At 32.9% G+C, this 18185-nt stretch overlaps 1 protein-coding gene across 1 annotated transcript in view; it reads right to left on the reverse strand.

The window, feature by feature from the left end:
* Positions 1 to 5082: 5082 nt before the first annotated feature.
* Positions 5083 to 18185, reverse strand: part of LOC149788757 (uncharacterized) — a 144660-nt gene continuing 131557 nt past the window's right edge. The window contains exons 17-21 of the mRNA XM_089973548.1: positions 17538 to 17900; positions 16694 to 16804; positions 7057 to 7125; positions 5762 to 5830; positions 5083 to 5258 (exon numbers count right to left, since the gene is read on the reverse strand). Of these exons, the coding sequence (XP_089829674.1) occupies positions 5083 to 5258; positions 5762 to 5830; positions 7057 to 7125; positions 16694 to 16804; positions 17538 to 17900 (788 nt within the window). The remainder of the gene's footprint in view (positions 5259 to 5761; positions 5831 to 7056; positions 7126 to 16693; positions 16805 to 17537; positions 17901 to 18185) is intronic.

An 18185-nucleotide genomic window follows, 5' to 3' on the forward strand; every position in this document is an offset into this window, starting at 1 on the left:
CTGATGTGGGGATCTTATTATGGGCTATTAGTTTGGCTGTGAGAATGTAGGATTTAATGAGAGGTTTCATATTCCATACTGTGGAACCGTAACAAGATAAAACAGTATTAAATACAATGTCACAATGTAGACTATTAGATATGTAGGCTTATATTTCATTAAGGAACTCTCATGCTCAGAATTCATTATCACAGGTTTCTTGTTTCTTATATAATTACGAAAATGCTGAAACTAATTGAAACAGCAGACATCTAGATAAGAAATATCCTCTTTTGCTCCCTGATTGATGTAAAGGTTTGTGAGTTATGCCAAAAAAGTAAAAATGTTTAAAAACAGACGAACTTAGTGAGATCTACATCCCAAACAAATAAAACTTGTTAACAAGAGGACCAAGGTTGGCATTACATTGTTCAAAAGGTAACTGAGATGTGTTACATTATGGGAAAAAAATTATATATGAAAGGGAAAGAAAAGTTAGGTGCACAAAGTTGCTACAATGTCCATTAATATTTCTGACATTTATCTTCTTTCTGAAATCATATAGAAACAATAGCTTAATGTATAGGATGTCCTGCTTGTACCTTGTTGCCTTCTTTTCAATGCAGCTCCATCCTGGTCATCCTTTAATCTCCTCTTTTGTCCCTCTGCACCTACAAGGTTATATGAAACAGTGAAAAACAGAAAAACAAAATACAAATGACAAAATCAAAAGTTTCAAGTCACAACAGGAATAATGGTCTGGACTTTAAAATCTGCTATATCCAGTCTTCTGCTTACAAAATGACTTCTGTGTATTTAAATCTAAAATAATATCAACAGAGTTCTGTAATGGGAAAATAATATATTTCTCTGGTAATAGTTGTTGATTTATGCAATCCAACCACCCACACTTAAAACTGTCCAGTCCATGAAGCAATTACAAAATGTTTATAGTCACTAAGAATTACCACAACAAGTTCTTAAGGACCAGCAAAGAACGGCAAGACCATATTAAGCAAAAGATTGAAATCATTTAATAAATTTTATTTGAGCAAAGGCAGACATATTGTGCCAAAATACATACTGACCAATTGCATGTTAACTCAAAGAGATATCTAGTACATATAAATGAAAACAAACATCAAAACTACTTGCATTTTAACAAAAGCACCATAACTGGTTTCTGGCTACATACAATGAACATTTATAGCATTTTATTTACACAATCTTAACATTTCTAGGTATTGTATCAGAAAATATTAATTTGACTAAGAAACAATGTGGATCTATTGCACTGTATGTACATAGTCTCTTTACTGATGTGGGGATCTTATTACGGGCTATTAGTTTGGCTGTGAGAATGTAGGATTTAATGAGAGGTTTCATATTCCATACTGTGGAACCATAACAAGATAAAACAGTATTAAACACAATGTCACAATGTAGACTATTAGATATGTAGGCTTATATTTCATTAAGGAACTCTCATTCTCAGAATTCATTATCACAGGTTTCTTGTTTCTTATATAATTACGAAAATGCTGAAACTAGTTGAAACAGCAGACATCTAGATAAGAAATATCCTCTTTTGCTCCCTGATTTATGTAAAGGTTTGTGAGTTATGCCAAAAAAGTAAAAATGTTTAAAAACAGACGAACTTAGTGAGATCTACATCCCAAACAAATAAAACTTGTTAACAAGAGGACCAAGGTTGGCATTACATTGTTCAAAATGTAACTGACATATGTTACATTATGGGAAAAAAATTATATATGAAAGGGAAAGAAAAGTTAGGTGCACAAAGTTGCTACAATGTCCATTAATATTTCTGACATTTATCTTCTTTCTGAAATCATATAGAAACAATAGCTTAATGTATAGGATGTCCTGCTTGTACCTTGTTGCCTTCTTTTCAATGCAGCTCCATCCTGGTCATCCTTTAATCTCCTCTTTTGTCCCTCTGCACCTACAAGGTTATATGAAACAGTGAAAAACAGAAAAACAAAATACAAATGACAAAATCAAAAGCTTCAAGTCACAACAGGAATAATGGTCTGGACTTTAAAATCTGCTATATCCAGTCTTCTGCTTACAAAATGACTTCTGTGTATTTAAATCTAAAATAATATCAACAGAGTTCTGTAATGGGAAAATAATATATTTCTCTGGTAATAGTTGTTGATTTATGCAATCCAACCACCCACACTTAAAACTATCCAGTCCATGAAGCAATTACAAAATGTTTATAGTCACTAAGAATTACCACAACAAGTTCTTAAGGACCAGCAAAGAACGGCAAGACCATATTAAGCAAAAGATTGAAATCACTTAATAAATTTTATTTGAGCAAAGGCAGACATATTGTGCCAAAATACATACTGACCAATTGCATGTTAACTCAAAGAGATATCTAGTACATATAAATGAAAACAAACATCAAAACTACTTGCATTTTAACAAAAATACCATAACTGGTTTCTGGCTACATACAATGAACATTTATAGCATTTTATTTACACAGTCTTAACATTTCTAGGTATTGTATCAGAAAATATTAATTTGACTAAGAAACAATGTGGATCTATTGCACTGTATGTACATAGTCTCTTTACTGATGTGGGGATCTTATTATGGGCTATTAGTTTGGCTGTGAGAATGTAGGATTTAATGAGAGGTTTCATATTCCATACTGTGGAACCGTAACAAGATAAAACAGTATTAAATACAATGTCACAATGTAGACTATTAGATATGTAGGCTTATATTTCATTAAGGAACTCTCATGCTCAGAATTCATTATCACAGGTTTCTTGTTTCTTATATAATTACGAAAATGCTGAAACTAATTGAAACAGCAGACATCTAGATAAGAAATATCCTCTTTTGCTCCCTGATTGATGTAAAGGTTTGTGAGTTATGCCAAAAAAGTAAAAATGTTTAAAAACAGACGAACTTAGTGAGATCTACATCCCAAACAAATAAAACTTGTTAACAAGAGGACCAAGGTTGGCATTACATTGTTCAAAAGGTAACTGAGATGTGTTACATTATGGGAAAAAAATTATATATGAAAGGGAAAGAAAAGTTAGGTGCACAAAGTTGCTACAATGTCCATTAATATTTCTGACATTTATCTTCTTTCTGAAATCATATAGAAACAATAGCTTAATGTATAGGATGTCCTGCTTGTACCTTGTTGCCTTCTTTTCAATGCAGCTCCATCCTGGTCATCCTTTAATCTCCTCTTTTGTCCCTCTGCACCTACAAGGTTATATGAAACAGTGAAAAACAGAAAAACAAAATACAAATGACAAAATCAAAAGTTTCAAGTCACAACAGGAATAATGGTCTGGACTTTAAAATCTGCTATATCCAGTCTTCTGCTTACAAAATGACTTCTGTGTATTTAAATCTAAAATAATATCAACAGAGTTCTGTAATGGGAAAATAATATATTTCTCTGGTAATAGTTGTTGATTTATGCAATCCAACCACCCACACTTAAAACTGTCCAGTCCATGAAGCAATTACAAAATGTTTATAGTCACTAAGAATTACCACAACAAGTTCTTAAGGACCAGCAAAGAACGGCAAGACCATATTAAGCAAAAGATTGAAATCATTTAATAAATTTTATTTGAGCAAAGGCAGACATATTGTGCCAAAATACATACTGACCAATTGCATGTTAACTCAAAGAGATATCTAGTACATATAAATGAAAACAAACATCAAAACTACTTGCATTTTAACAAAAGCACCATAACTGGTTTCTGGCTACATACAATGAACATTTATAGCATTTTATTTACACAATCTTAACATTTCTAGGTATTGTATCAGAAAATATTAATTTGACTAAGAAACAATGTGGATCTATTGCACTGTATGTACATAGTCTCTTTACTGATGTGGGGATCTTATTACGGGCTATTAGTTTGGCTGTGAGAATGTAGGATTTAATGAGAGGTTTCATATTCCATACTGTGGAACCATAACAAGATAAAACAGTATTAAACACAATGTCACAATGTAGACTATTAGATATGTAGGCTTATATTTCATTAAGGAACTCTCATTCTCAGAATTCATTATCACAGGTTTCTTGTTTCTTATATAATTACGAAAATGCTGAAACTAGTTGAAACAGCAGACATCTAGATAAGAAATATCCTCTTTTGCTCCCTGATTTATGTAAAGGTTTGTGAGTTATGCCAAAAAAGTAAAAATGTTTAAAAACAGACGAACTTAGTGAGATCTACATCCCAAACAAATAAAACTTGTTAACAAGAGGACCAAGGTTGGCATTACATTGTTCAAAAGGTAACTGACATATGTTACATTATGGGAAAAAAATTATATATGAAAGGGAAAGAAAAGTTAGGTGCACAAAGTTGCTACAATGTCCATTAATATTTCTGACATTTATCTTCTTTCTGAAATCATATAGAAACAATAGCTTAATGTATTGGATGTCCTGCTTGTACCTTGTTGCCTTCTTTTCAATGCAGCTCCATCCTGGTCATCCTTTAATCTCCTCTTTTGTCCCTCTGCACCTACAAGGTTATATGAAACAGTGAAAAACAGAAAAACAAAATACAAATGACAAAATCAAAAGTTTCAAGTCACAACAGGAATAATGGTCTGGACTTTAAAATCTGCTATATCCAGTCTTCTGCTTACAAAATGACTTCTGTGTATTTAAATCTAAAATAATATCAACAGAGTTCTGTAATGGGAAAATAATATATTTCTCTGGTAATAGTTGTTGATTTATGCAATCCAACCACCCACACTTAAAACTATCCAGTCCATGAAGCAATTACAAAATGTTTATAGTCACTAAGAATTACCACAACAAGTTCTTAAGGACCAGCAAAGAACGGCAAGACCATATTAAGCAAAAGATTGAAATCATTTAATAAATTTTATTTGAGCAAAGGCAGACATATTGTGCCAAAATACATACTGACCAATTGCATGTTAACTCAAAGAGATATCTAGTACATATAAATGAAAACAAACATCAAAACTACTTGCATTTTAACAAAAGCACCATAACTGGTTTCTGGCTACATACAATAAACATTTATAGCATTTTATTTACACAATCTTAACATTTCTAGGTATTGTATCAGAAAATATTAATTTGACTAAGAAACAATGTGGATCTATTGCACTGTATGTACATAGTCTCTTTACTGATGTGGGGATCTTATTACGGGCTATTAGTTTGGCTGTGAGAATGTAGGATTTAATGAGAGGTTTCATATTCCATACTGTGGAACCATAACAAGATAAAACAGTATTAAACACAATGTCACAATGTAGACTATTAGATATGTAGGCTTATATTTCATTAAGGAACTCTCATTCTCAGAATTCATTATCACAGGTTTCTTGTTTCTTATATAATTACGAAAATACTGAAACTAGTTGAAACAGCAGACATCTAGATAAGAAATATCCTCTTTTGCTCCCTGATTTATGTAAAGGTTTGTGAGTTATGCCAAAAAAGTAAAAATGTTTAAAAACAGACGAACTTAGTGAGATCTACATCCCAAACAAATAAAACTTGTTAACAAGAGGACCAAGGTTGGCATTACATTGTTCAAAATGTAACTGACATATGTTACATTATGGGAAAAAAATTATATATGAAAGGGAAAGAAAAGTTAGGTGCACAAAGTTGCTACAATGTCCATTAATATTTCTGACATTCATCTTCTTTCTGAAATCATATAGAAACAATAGCTTAATGTATAGGATGTCCTGCTTGTACCTTGTTGCCTTCTTTTCAATGCAGCTCCATCCTGGTCATCCTTTAATCTCCTCTTTTGTCCCTCTGCACCTACAAGGTTATATGAAACAGTGAAAAACAGAAAAACAAAATACAAATGACAAAATCAAAAGTTTCAAGTCACAACAGGAATAATGGTCTGGACTTTAAAATCTGCTATATCCAGTCTTCTGCTTACAAAATGACTTCTGTGTATTTAAATCTAAAATAATATCAACAGAGTTCTGTAATGGGAAAATAATATATTTCTCTGGTAATAGTTGTTGATTTATGCAATCCAACCACCCACACTTAAAACTATCCAGTCCATGAAGCAATTACAAAATGTTTATAGTCACTAAGAATTACCACAACAAGTTCTTAAGGACCAGCAAAGAACGGCAAGACCATATTAAGCAAAAGATTGAAATCACTTAATAAATTTTATTTGAGCAAAGGCAGACATATTGTGCCAAAATACATACTGACCAATTGCATGTTAACTCAAAGAGATATCTAGTACATATAAATGAAAACAAACATCAAAACTACTTGCATTTTAACAAAAATACCATAACTGGTTTCTGGCTACATACAATGAACATTTATAGCATTTTATTTACACAGTCTTAACATTTCTAGGTATTGTATCAGAAAATATTAATTTGACTAAGAAACAATGTGGATCTATTGCACTGTATGTACATAGTCTCTTTACTGATGTGGGGATCTTATTACGGGCTATTAGTTTGGCTGTGAGAATGTAGGATTTAATGAGAGGTTTCATATTCCATACTGTGGAACCGTAACAAGATAAAACAGTATTAAATACAATGTCACAATGTAGACTATTAGATATGTAGGCTTATATTTCATTAAGGAACTCTCATGCTCAGAATTCATTATCACAGGTTTCTTGTTTCTTATATAATTACGAAAATGCTGAAACTAATTGAAACAGCAGACATCTAGATAAGAAATATCCTCTTTTGCTCCCTGATTGATGTAAAGGTTTGTGAGTTATGCCAAAAAAGTAAAAATGTTTAAAAACAGACGAACTTAGTGAGATCTACATCCCAAACAAATAAAACTTGTTAACAAGAGGACCAAGGTTGGCATTACATTGTTCAAAAGGTAACTGACATATGTTACATTATGGGAAAAAAATTATATATGAAGGGGAAAGAAAAGTTAGGTGCACAAAGTTGCTACAATGTCCATTAATATTTCTGACAATTATCTTCTTTCTGAAATCATATAGAAACAATAGCTTAATGTATAGGATGTCCTGCTTGTACCTTGTTGCCTTCTTTTCAATGCAGCTCCATCCTGGCCATCCTTTAATCTCCTCTTTTGTCCCTCTGCACCTACAAGGTTATATGAAACAGTGAAAAACAAAAAAAAAACAAAATATAAATGACGAAAACAAAAGTGTCAAGTCACATCAACAATAAAATCTGCTATATCCATTCTGCTTACAAAATGACTTATGTGTATTTATATCCAAAATAATACCGACAGAGTTCTGTAGTAGGTGTTACTACATTTATACGATGATAATTTTTTGATTCATACTAACTCACCAACCACACAAAGAGCTATCTAGTCCAAGATGCAATTACCAAATATTTTAAAACTAAGAACTACCCCAGCTAAAATTGCAGTTTTAGCAAAGCAAGGCAAGATTGCATTAAATTACAGCAGCATAAAATCAATATAGTGAGACTTAGTGTCCTTCCAAGAAAGGAAAAGCCATTTTAGGTGCTTCCACAGTGTATGGTTATTAAACATTTTGAAAGTGGCAATGTCACACCAAATCTCGAATCGAAGGGTTAAGCAGAAATACATAGAATGTATAACTGAGGGAGGAAAAATACACAGTAGTAGATATGGATAGGCCATGTAAAGAGGACTAACTAACGGCATATGTTATGATATGAAAACAAGAATCTGAAATGGAAGTGTGGAAAATAATAGTTGATCTGGTAAAAATTAGATAAGAACAGGATGAGAGAAATAGACTGGAACATATCAGAAGAGGTCTAAAAGGAAGCATCAATGAATAAAGTGGAAGAAGAAAATATTGTCCTCAAGAAGGCAAATAGAAGTCTTAAGGAAATATGAAGATTTTCTATCTGGCAAGTTGTGCAATTTGTCAATCTAACTTAATGGTGTCAAGACATTAAGAACAAATGTTATAAATGCCACCGCTGATTTTCATTCTCAGTCAAACCCTTTACACAGTATGGAAATAAATGAAATGAATGTCTAATTGACTAAAACAGTTGTAACTATGGATTATAATACTGATTCTCCCCCTATCAAAATTTCTTCTGCATAGCAAACAAAAAAAAGGATTAAAATACTGAGAACAATTTAAATGAGAAATCTATCAAAAGAATAAAGGAAACTGAAGTGACATTTAAACTACCTTGCATCCAAGACATTGTGGAATACTTATCAGATAGGAAACAAATGATCTGGTATTATGTACGTCTATATTGCTTGTTTAATGTTTGTCCATGATTGTAGATGATACTTTAAGATAATCATTTGTAAACAACTTGCTTATCTGAGTTCAATACATTGTTTTTTCCCTTGGAAAAAATATGGTCTACAAAATGGCTGCTATGTTGATTGCTAAACTTTAAGTAGAATAACTGACCTTGTTAACAGCTTAGAATTTTCTAGAAATGAACTGTTGACCCATATCCTGGTCATCTTATTGTAACTGATTATTTTTATATAAGGTTGTTTTCATCAGAAACATTTATTCCTATCTTTAATTTCAGTTGTGTTATGCTTTAATTTAAGAGGAATCATTTTTGTTGTTGACATTATTCCTTGGAATTACAATGTGATCATTGACTTTTTGACTATATCACTAATTTTGAGATTATTCAGAATTAATTGGATGATATTAATTTATCCAAGACCATTAGCACATCAGCACATTCGCTGCTAGAATTGGAACTCTCTATACTTTTAGACATGTGACATTAATTTTTGAACTGTTTGAGATTTAATTCTCAATACTGCAAGTTCCTTTAAAATTTTCACTTTCCATTAATGGGAAATAAAATATTTGCTGAAGTTTACTTAACCTGTAGGTTTCATTTTTTCTATTCAAGTTTACTGAGTCATAATAGAAATTGGGGGCACTTGTCCTGGATATGAATTTCTTTAAAATATCTTTGGGAAATTAAAAATGCTTTAGAAATTTAAATTCACTTTGTTTCAGAATTTTCTAAGGATCAGGTCTTTTAAAATTACTTCACATATTTAGGAAATCTTTAGTAAAACCAACAAGTTTTCACAGTGTCATCTAAAGTGGAGAATCTTGTTTTAATGCACACCCAATTAGGGTTAGATTCCTTGAAATAAGATGAGTTGCTCCAGTATTCCAGACATTATGATCTTGCTCAAGCGAGGGCTTCTTTAACGAAGCAAAAGATAAAGAATGCATTGATTCAATATTAGTGGAAAATAATTTTTGGTGTAGAAGTACATTGGAAGTACATTGGATTTGATTAGCACATTCATATAGGAAATTATTGCAATTAAAAAGCAGATGCAAACTGAGTTGAGAAAAGCTTCAGCCTCCAAACGAAATGATGAAAATTCAAAATCAGAGAGCACAAGTGAGATAGCGAGATGAGAGAAATATACAACTGAACATATATATAAAATTAGTATTGGCAGGCATAGTACATGTCCTCCAGTTACACACAAATTCAGGTTTAGATGTTATCAGAAATAGACCCTCTTTTGGAGAAAAATAAGTTGAAAAATATTTTCTTCACTTGGCAAATTGCTCAACCTGGAGAAAATTGCCAAAAAGCATTAGGCATTGGTGTCACAAAGTTTACATACTGGCAGCACTTGTTATATCTATATTTGACTAACAGCACAACACAGCGCTGATTAGGATGTGGTTAAGTAATATATCCTGAAGGGTTATGAGTTGGTACTTGAGCCACATTGACAAAGGAAATGTAGAAAATATGTGCAATCCACATCGGAAAAAAGTACTACTTGATAGACGATGCTTAGCCAAGAAATTTAATAAAAGACCATGATAGCCTCAGCCAGCTCATATAGGCTGAAGAGTTCAATAATTAAATCTATACTAATGTCAAGACCAATTTTGACGACCACAAGGTCGAAACTTTAGATGCTGCTGCTCATACAGCTGATGATTATTTCTTAACTCACAAAGTTTCACTATATCTTCCTGTCGTCCATACTGTGGTCAAAATTCAGCCCAGTCTCACAGAGTACTTCCAAGTCTCAATCTGCACAACGTTTAGGAATCAAGCTTCTAATAAGACTCATCAGAAATCCGTAGTTTTTCCTTCCTGCACTTATTCTAAGAAAGGGCACGTTATATTTCTGACTGCCACAGATTTAAAAAAAAAACACAACAACATAATAAAGACAGAGCTATTCCAAATGCTCTTATCTCAGAGAGGTCAAGGCCACAGTTTGGTATTGAAAGTAATGCATTGGTTTGGTCAAATAAACCATCATCGAAATCTAATATGGAAGATTATGAACCATTCATGTCAAAAGGTTATATAAGTTATTGGTGTTTCTGTTTCTCAATAACAGTGTATTACAAGCAAATATGCCTGATGCTACTGCAAAGATATAGGAAAATAATAAAAGCATACATTTGCAATCTTATAATGGATTGTTGTAAGGACGCTATACAGTTAGTGGTTATTTTAAGAAAATCCCTTTTTCTAAAAATAGAAGTACTCATGGCATGGAGCAATACGTTTTCTTATCTGTGTTGATTGGTTTGAAAGAAGAGTCTAGTTTGTTCATATATCGACATTAATGCTTTAATGTGTTGTCTATGAAAAGTTAGAGTAATGTCTAATTGGCAACAATGCAATTAGGATGAACAGTATGGTATGAAGTTACTTGTGCCTTTTCTCCATGTACATGCTACAGGGGGGTTGTTTCAAAGTACTTTATAAGTCTCTTTTTGACTGCCATTTTATAAAGAAATTTCAGAAAGTAAAAAAGATTAAGTGGTAGTTTATTAGGCATTTTAATGACTTACAAGACTATAACCTCATTATTCCAATTAGTTAAAAGTAATTAGAATGTCGACTTTTAAAGTTATATGGCCAAACAAACTGCATGTATCTCCATCCAGACATATACGTTTAAGTATGAATACAATGGGCATAAATAGAATAAATTTCATACATGTGCAAAATATATTTCTAATAAACTAAAATGTTTAAATTTCAACTTAGTATAAAGCATTGCTTAAAACCAAATGTTAAATACATACTGAGAAATAGAGGACATAATTCAAATCAGAGAAAGAAAACACACAAAAACACAAACACACACACACATATATATATATATATATATATATATATATATATATATATATATATATATATATATACATACATATATATATATATATATATATGACCCTGCTACAGCATGCTCCATTATAACACAAACTCGTATATAACATGATCGTGGCTTGGCTCCCAAAATTTACGTTTTCTCATTTACAAAATATCTCTCCTTTCTTAAAAGTAGAAAAAATAAGGTTTAACAAGTTTATTATCATTTTGGGGAAGACATTGTGTATGAATTTTTATACAAGACTATCAGGCTGTCACTCCTGCTTTTTCATATACATTTATTTTTCTCATGCATGAAAAAAGTTTTTTCTTCTATAAAGCATGAACAATAACGTGTACAATTTAGGAAAGCAGTGATAACAATACATTAAAAGGAGACACTGCAGCGGTAATAGTGGATGTCAGATCAACATAAATTTCTTTTAGAACCAAATATATATCTGAATAAACATAGTGAGTACACTGTTATTATCTGCATATCAAAAAAATACATCCTGAATACAACGACCTCAGTATGCATATCAAATATCATCATAAGTACATCCTGAATACAATGACCTCAGTCTGCATATCAAATATCATCACAAGTACATCCTAAGTACAATGACCTCAGTCTGCATATCAAATGCCATCCTAAGTATATAAATACATGCTGAGCACACTGACCTTAATCTGCATATCAAATAGCATTCAAAATACCTATTGAGCACACTGACCTTAATCCTTGTATTAAATCTCATCCCAATTACACTGAACATATGAAATATCATCCTAAGTTTTAATATTATTTTAGATTCTGGCCTTTGATCACATCATACGTCAAAAGGTCATACTTGCTGCACCATACCCTCCATCATTTGCTCACATTAGATTTACCAAGAATATATCTTTATTGTGAACAGGGAGCAGTCAAGATTGACCTATAATAGTGAACCAAAGTTTAAACTCTCTTTTGTTCTCTTTCTATACTATAATAAAAACCTCCATCACATACACATATAATCTAAGTCTGATCAAACCCGAACATTCAGGTAGACATGTAGTCCATAATTTTGGTCAAAATGGTTAATATGGTTTACTGAGGGTTTAAAAGTTCAGTCAATGTTATGCATGATCACTCTATTAGCATTCATGGCTCTCAATCATAATTAATTTCTTCCAGGATTTTGATGACGTAAAGCCAATTTACAAACTCATATGAAATCAGATAATACAGATGCACTCTACTGAGGTAATAAGTAGATGGTAGACATCAAGAGAGTTAGAATTCATTTCAAGAAGTGGAGACCATTTTAATGGTACTGGCATATTACCTAGTTTTCATCCAATAGTGCCTTATGGGTCCTTGAAATTACTGTATATCTTTCTAAACACTAATTTAATAAAAGTAAAATGATGCCTCTCATGTATTAAGTGTTTCCTTGTGGGAGAGACATTAAAGGTGGCTATGTCTCATTTACAAAGTATTTCATTACTGGACAGTATTCCTAGGTGGCTAAGTCTCATTTACAAAGCGTTTCTTTGCGGAACAGCCTTCCAAGACTTACAAAGTGTTTAATGGTGGCTACATCTCGTTTACAAATTCTTTCTTTGTGGGACAGTCTTCAATGATGGTTAGGTTTGTGTGTGGGTGTCATCTGGATTTTTAACATAGCTTTAACAATTTTTCAGTCATATCACTATGATGTCTACTGTGATAGTTTATAGTGATGTCTTGCACTAGGGCATCATGCCATAGACACATATTATGATGTTCCACCAAGTCACATTATCCTGACACTAAGCCGATCAGTCCTAATACTAACCTCTTAATGTTGAGCGCCAAGTGAGGCAGGTGTTAGTACCGTTTTTGTAAGTATTTAGTATGACTCAACCGTGGATCCAACTCAAGACCTACCACATCCGAAGCGGATGCTCTAACCACTAGGCCACTGGAATCGTCTCAGTAGTGCTTGGTCTCATTAAAGTGTTTCTTTAAGGGACAGTCTTTACTGGTGGCTATGTCTCATTTATATATTGCTTCTTTGTGGGACAGTCGTCAATGGTGGCTACATCTCATTTACAAATTGTTTCTTTGTGGGACAGTCTTCAGTAGTGGCTAGGTCTCATTTACAAATTGTTTTTCTGTGGGACAGTCACTAAAGGTGATCTATTGCCAGTAGACTATCCCACTTGCAATACATTTCCTAAATGGGGATAGACAGCGGCAACTCAATGCTTTAGTGAACATAGTATCAAACATTGCAATAACCCTTAGTGGGTACATTTCTAATTGGCATAAAAATATTATTATATCTTAATGTCATAACCTTCCTGATTTTTAATGATGTAATTTTCATAAACGTATTACTTTATATCATTAAGTCTGCTTATCATAAACATGTTATCAGTTCATAATGATGCAACTTTCATTCACATTAGTTCGAGTCATCAGACCTGCTTTATCAACAGACAACTAGGATGCTACATATTCAATTAACATTAACATGCCATCATATCATAATGAGGCAATGTTCTTAATGCTGTAGCTTTTGCATACATGTGAACTTCCCAGCCTTATGTTTTTCCTTCCAAGATTAAGGTTGTCTCCTGACCCTCACAGAAATCTCGCATGTCACAAAATTATTATGAAAAATGTATTTTCCCCCATTTCCTTTCACATCAGTGTAATAACATTTATGGAAATAATGTATGTGCTCACATGCCTGTGATCTGGTGTAAGCTCATTAAAACCATCTAACTGCTAATTACAAGTAATCTTATAACAACATCCCTTTGATTTTGTTGGTAGAGTCATCTGGCTTTAGTATTTAAAGTTTAACATGGATAATGCTATTTTTGATCAGAAATAATGTTAAGCACAGCTGGATTACTAATGAGCTCAATAAGCATTAATCAATTATCAATAATTTGATTCTCCTCCTATGGCTGGTTAAATTTTGATGCTTGAAGATTTTGAGATGGATTAGAGCCTGTACTATGTGTGATAAAATGCAATTTGAGAAGAATTTAAGATGTTAATTGTTTATTGCTTGATTACTTTGCAGCTCAAGCTGCATTAAACAGGATTAGTTCGGGCATTTGTGTTTTTAAGATATCCCAAGGTTAAAATGCCAAAATATATCAACCAAAAAGTCACGCCAAATTCAGTGATGGAAGGAAACCTGCCTGGGATGTTTGTGCCCTAATTTAGCTGGACCTTTTACCATAGCAAGCAATCTTTGTTGTTGGCTTGTGAGATTACGAGAGGCCTCAGGATAGGTTAATCCACCAAATAAAGACACCACATCAAACAAATCTGCCCTCAAAAGATTCTTTCAGTGCTACAGTATAGCATTCAATGTAACTAATAATGCTTCCTTGTCGAGGTGGCAAAGTTGTGCCAAAAGTGAAATCATCATTGACTTTTGAGTTCTTTAATGTCTTGGTATCAAGAAAACTCTGCAGTACATGAAAGAAACTCCTGCATTAGAAGTCTAAAGGTTCCTGCTACAAAGAGCTTGACATGTAAACCAGATTGAACCAGAATTGAAGCCTTATGCTCCATACCTCCATGTGATTATACAGTAACCTGAGTTAACACCTTATGATCCATACCTCCATGTGACTATACAGTAACCTGAGTTAACACCTTATGATCCATACCTCCATGTGACTATACAGTAACCTGATTTAGCTTATGATCCATACCTCCATGTGACTATACAGTAACCTGAGTTAACACCTTATGATCCATACCTCCATGTGACTATACAGTAACCTGATTTAGCTTATGATCCATACCTCCATGTGACTATACAGTAACTTGAGTTAACACCTTATGATCCATACCTCCATGTAACTACAAAGTAACCTTAGTTAGCTTATGCTCCATACCTCCATGTGATTATACAGTAACCTGAGTTAGCTTATGATCCATACCTAAATGTGACTAACCTGAGTTAGCTTATGATCCATACCTACATGTGACTATACAGTAACTTGAGTTAACACCTTATGATCCATACCTCCATGTGATTATACAGTAACCTGAGTTAGCTTATGATCCATACCTACATCTGACTAACCTGAGTTAGCTTATGATCCATACCTACATGTGACTATACAGTAACTTGAGTTAACACCTTATGATCCATACCTCCATGTGACTATACAGGAACCTGAGTTAGCTTATGATCCATACCTACATGTAACTATACAGTAACCCGAGTTAACACCTTATGATCCATACCTTCAAATGATTTGATGGATTGCTGGTCCATATCCCCATCAATATCCCCACCTGCAATGTTTATGAATTAATGGCAGGATGCTTAAGTTACCAACTAGGTGAATGCACTTTGTAGCTAGATATTGAAACAACATGGGTTAGTGAGCTGACCAAACCTGCCACTGTCTGGCTACCTGCTGGGAAAATCTCCATGCTAGCCTTTTTTCACAGCTAAGTAGGGGAAGCAGAAGAGTGTTGGACTTACTCTAGGCCCCTATATGCTTTTCCACAAAGGATAGTATCCTGGTGCTCAAAGACCTGGAAGGCATATGGCAGGGTTGGATTGGAAAGGACTCTTTAGAAGACAGCATTAGCGAAAGAGAATGCAACAATGCAATGGGACCATCTAGTGCTCTTGTGTGTCCTCTAATATGTCATCATGTTGCAGCTCAGAAGCCATGACATAAAACACAGTATACCACTTGTCTTGTAATGGTAGGGTTTAATTGCAATTGGTGTTAGTCACTTAAATAATTATATGCTCTGAAAAATGTAATAATCCAATGGTTTTATAACTTCATCTGAGAGAGGAAGAGAACTCAATATATATATATATATATATATATATATATATATATATATATATATATATATTCAATCTTCAAGGAGTGTCTTTGTTCAGTTGCAGCTTACAAAATCATTTATTTGAATCACTAAGGTGTAAACGTTCGCCATTTTTTGTGACTTATTCCACTGAAATGTATGAATCTTATTTTCTAAAAGTTCTGGTTTGAATTTATATGGAAGGGGAAGAACCCCAAACCTGTCATGCTAAACGGTCCTTAAAAGAGAACAATATCCCAGCAAAGGCACTGATTCTTTACTGGACAAAATTAATTTTTGCTAATTCAAAATAAGAGCATTTCTTCCTTTTACTTGCAGAGCAATGAAATCATCTCTGATATTCATCACCATGAACAAGATCTTCATATCAGCAGCTGTTGTGAGCATACTCGATGTCAAATTGGCACTATTTTGTCATTTTTGTCTAGGTAGATATCATATGAAGTCATTTGGTAAAACCCCACTATAATTCATCCATTTTGGGGTGAGTAATGACAACAATATTTTCCTGTATTTACCTGTAATAACAATCAATATAATTTGAGGTGATAAAAAACACAAAATATTACCTGTCAAATTTGAAATAGTAATAAAGTGGGTACACAGAATTTTTGAATACAGTAACTTTTCTATCTCTTTTGCGTTCATGTTCTAAAGAAAGCATTGATGTTATACAATAATAAAAAGAATGAAGTACATTACCATCCTCATTTCTTTCAACTGTAGCTGTCAACTGGCACGAATAAAGCATGGACTCTTGGGCATGGGTTGCTGAATATTCAACATCTATGGTCAAAGTATTGTCCACTAGACCTACAGTACACCATAAATGAAAGACAGTTATACAGATTTCAATTGGATGTTATTTCAGTGAATAACTTGTTTTGTGATTGACTATGTATTTTCAGTCTGTTCAATCACACATCTCTGTTTATAAGTTCTTGTCCCACTTTGTATGTATATAAAGATTTTTATGAAATTGCTGACTTGTACTTGATTTGATATAAAATCATTCAACAGGTTTTTTATATACCAAGATATGAGTATGATCTCACTCTGATGCCAATGTATTGAGAGGTCATCAAGGTTTATGGGTTTTAGTCTAATATTCAGTTTCTCAGTTTCATAGTTTCTTCCAATGTTCTGGATGGACTCCAATACACACTCTCAATCTGCTCCCTGTTAATTACAGTATCTTCAATGAAAATATTTGTATTATTTGTCACCTGTTTTCTGGTAAATAAAATCTGATTATTTAAAATATGGTCTCTGACATGGCAAACATGCTCCACAAGCTTCCATTTATGTTGCCCTGTCCTTGGACCTGCAGCCATAATACAATTTATTTTCCATATCCCATAATGATTCTTTATGCATCAGAGGCTGCCAAGTCCAATTTGGGAGTGAAATAGAATGCCTATATGTTGTTCTTAAACCACCTAGAAGTGAAAAGAAAAGAGTATGATAGTGACACTCTTCAATTATATCATTCATTAGAAAAACTGCTTTCTATTCTCAAACACATTTTGTATTTTAAAAGTCTTACTCTCATCTTCAAATAGCGATGCACTCTCCTTGACAGTACAAAGATCGTTAGCAAGGTCATCATGTTCATCGTTCCTTAAAGCAAATATAAAAGCTCCAATTGCTTTGTTGCCTTCATCCATAATTCTTTCCAGGAAGTGCTCTGCCCTTGCTCTTCTTTTAAGGCTTTTTAGTTCTTCAAAAAAAGTTTTGTCCAAAATTTCTCTAGTTACAAATGTGTTCTTGAAATACCATGGGTCAATTTCTTCCACCAAGTCACCATACCGAAGACTCAGATTCCTTTTGATTATTTGTGGATCATCTGTCACTAAAAATCTATTTTGCAAATTCAGCGGTCCATAATCTGTACATTGTCCATCTGTACCTAAATATGAAAGCCATGATTAAAATTAAAAATTAAAAATAAAAGATAAACAATTTTTATTAAAAAACTGAGTATATTAAAAGGTCTATTACAATATAATTTATTGTGAAACACCACAACATAATATTATCCACATCATCAGAATAGTCTTTATATGCCATGATTACTCAAAGGCTTTAATACAATATTCTTCTTGGAACACATTATGTTATAGACTACAAATATTACCTGAGATGGACTTTTCAATTTTGATTCTTCGATAATGATCAAACATATTTAAAAAAT

The sequence above is a fragment of the Sinohyriopsis cumingii genome, chromosome 11 (assembly GCF_028554795.1).
Source record: "Sinohyriopsis cumingii isolate HCF-2022 chromosome 11, ASM2855479v2, whole genome shotgun sequence".
In the NCBI taxonomy this organism is placed as follows: Eukaryota; Metazoa; Mollusca; class Bivalvia; order Unionida; family Unionidae; genus Sinohyriopsis; species Sinohyriopsis cumingii.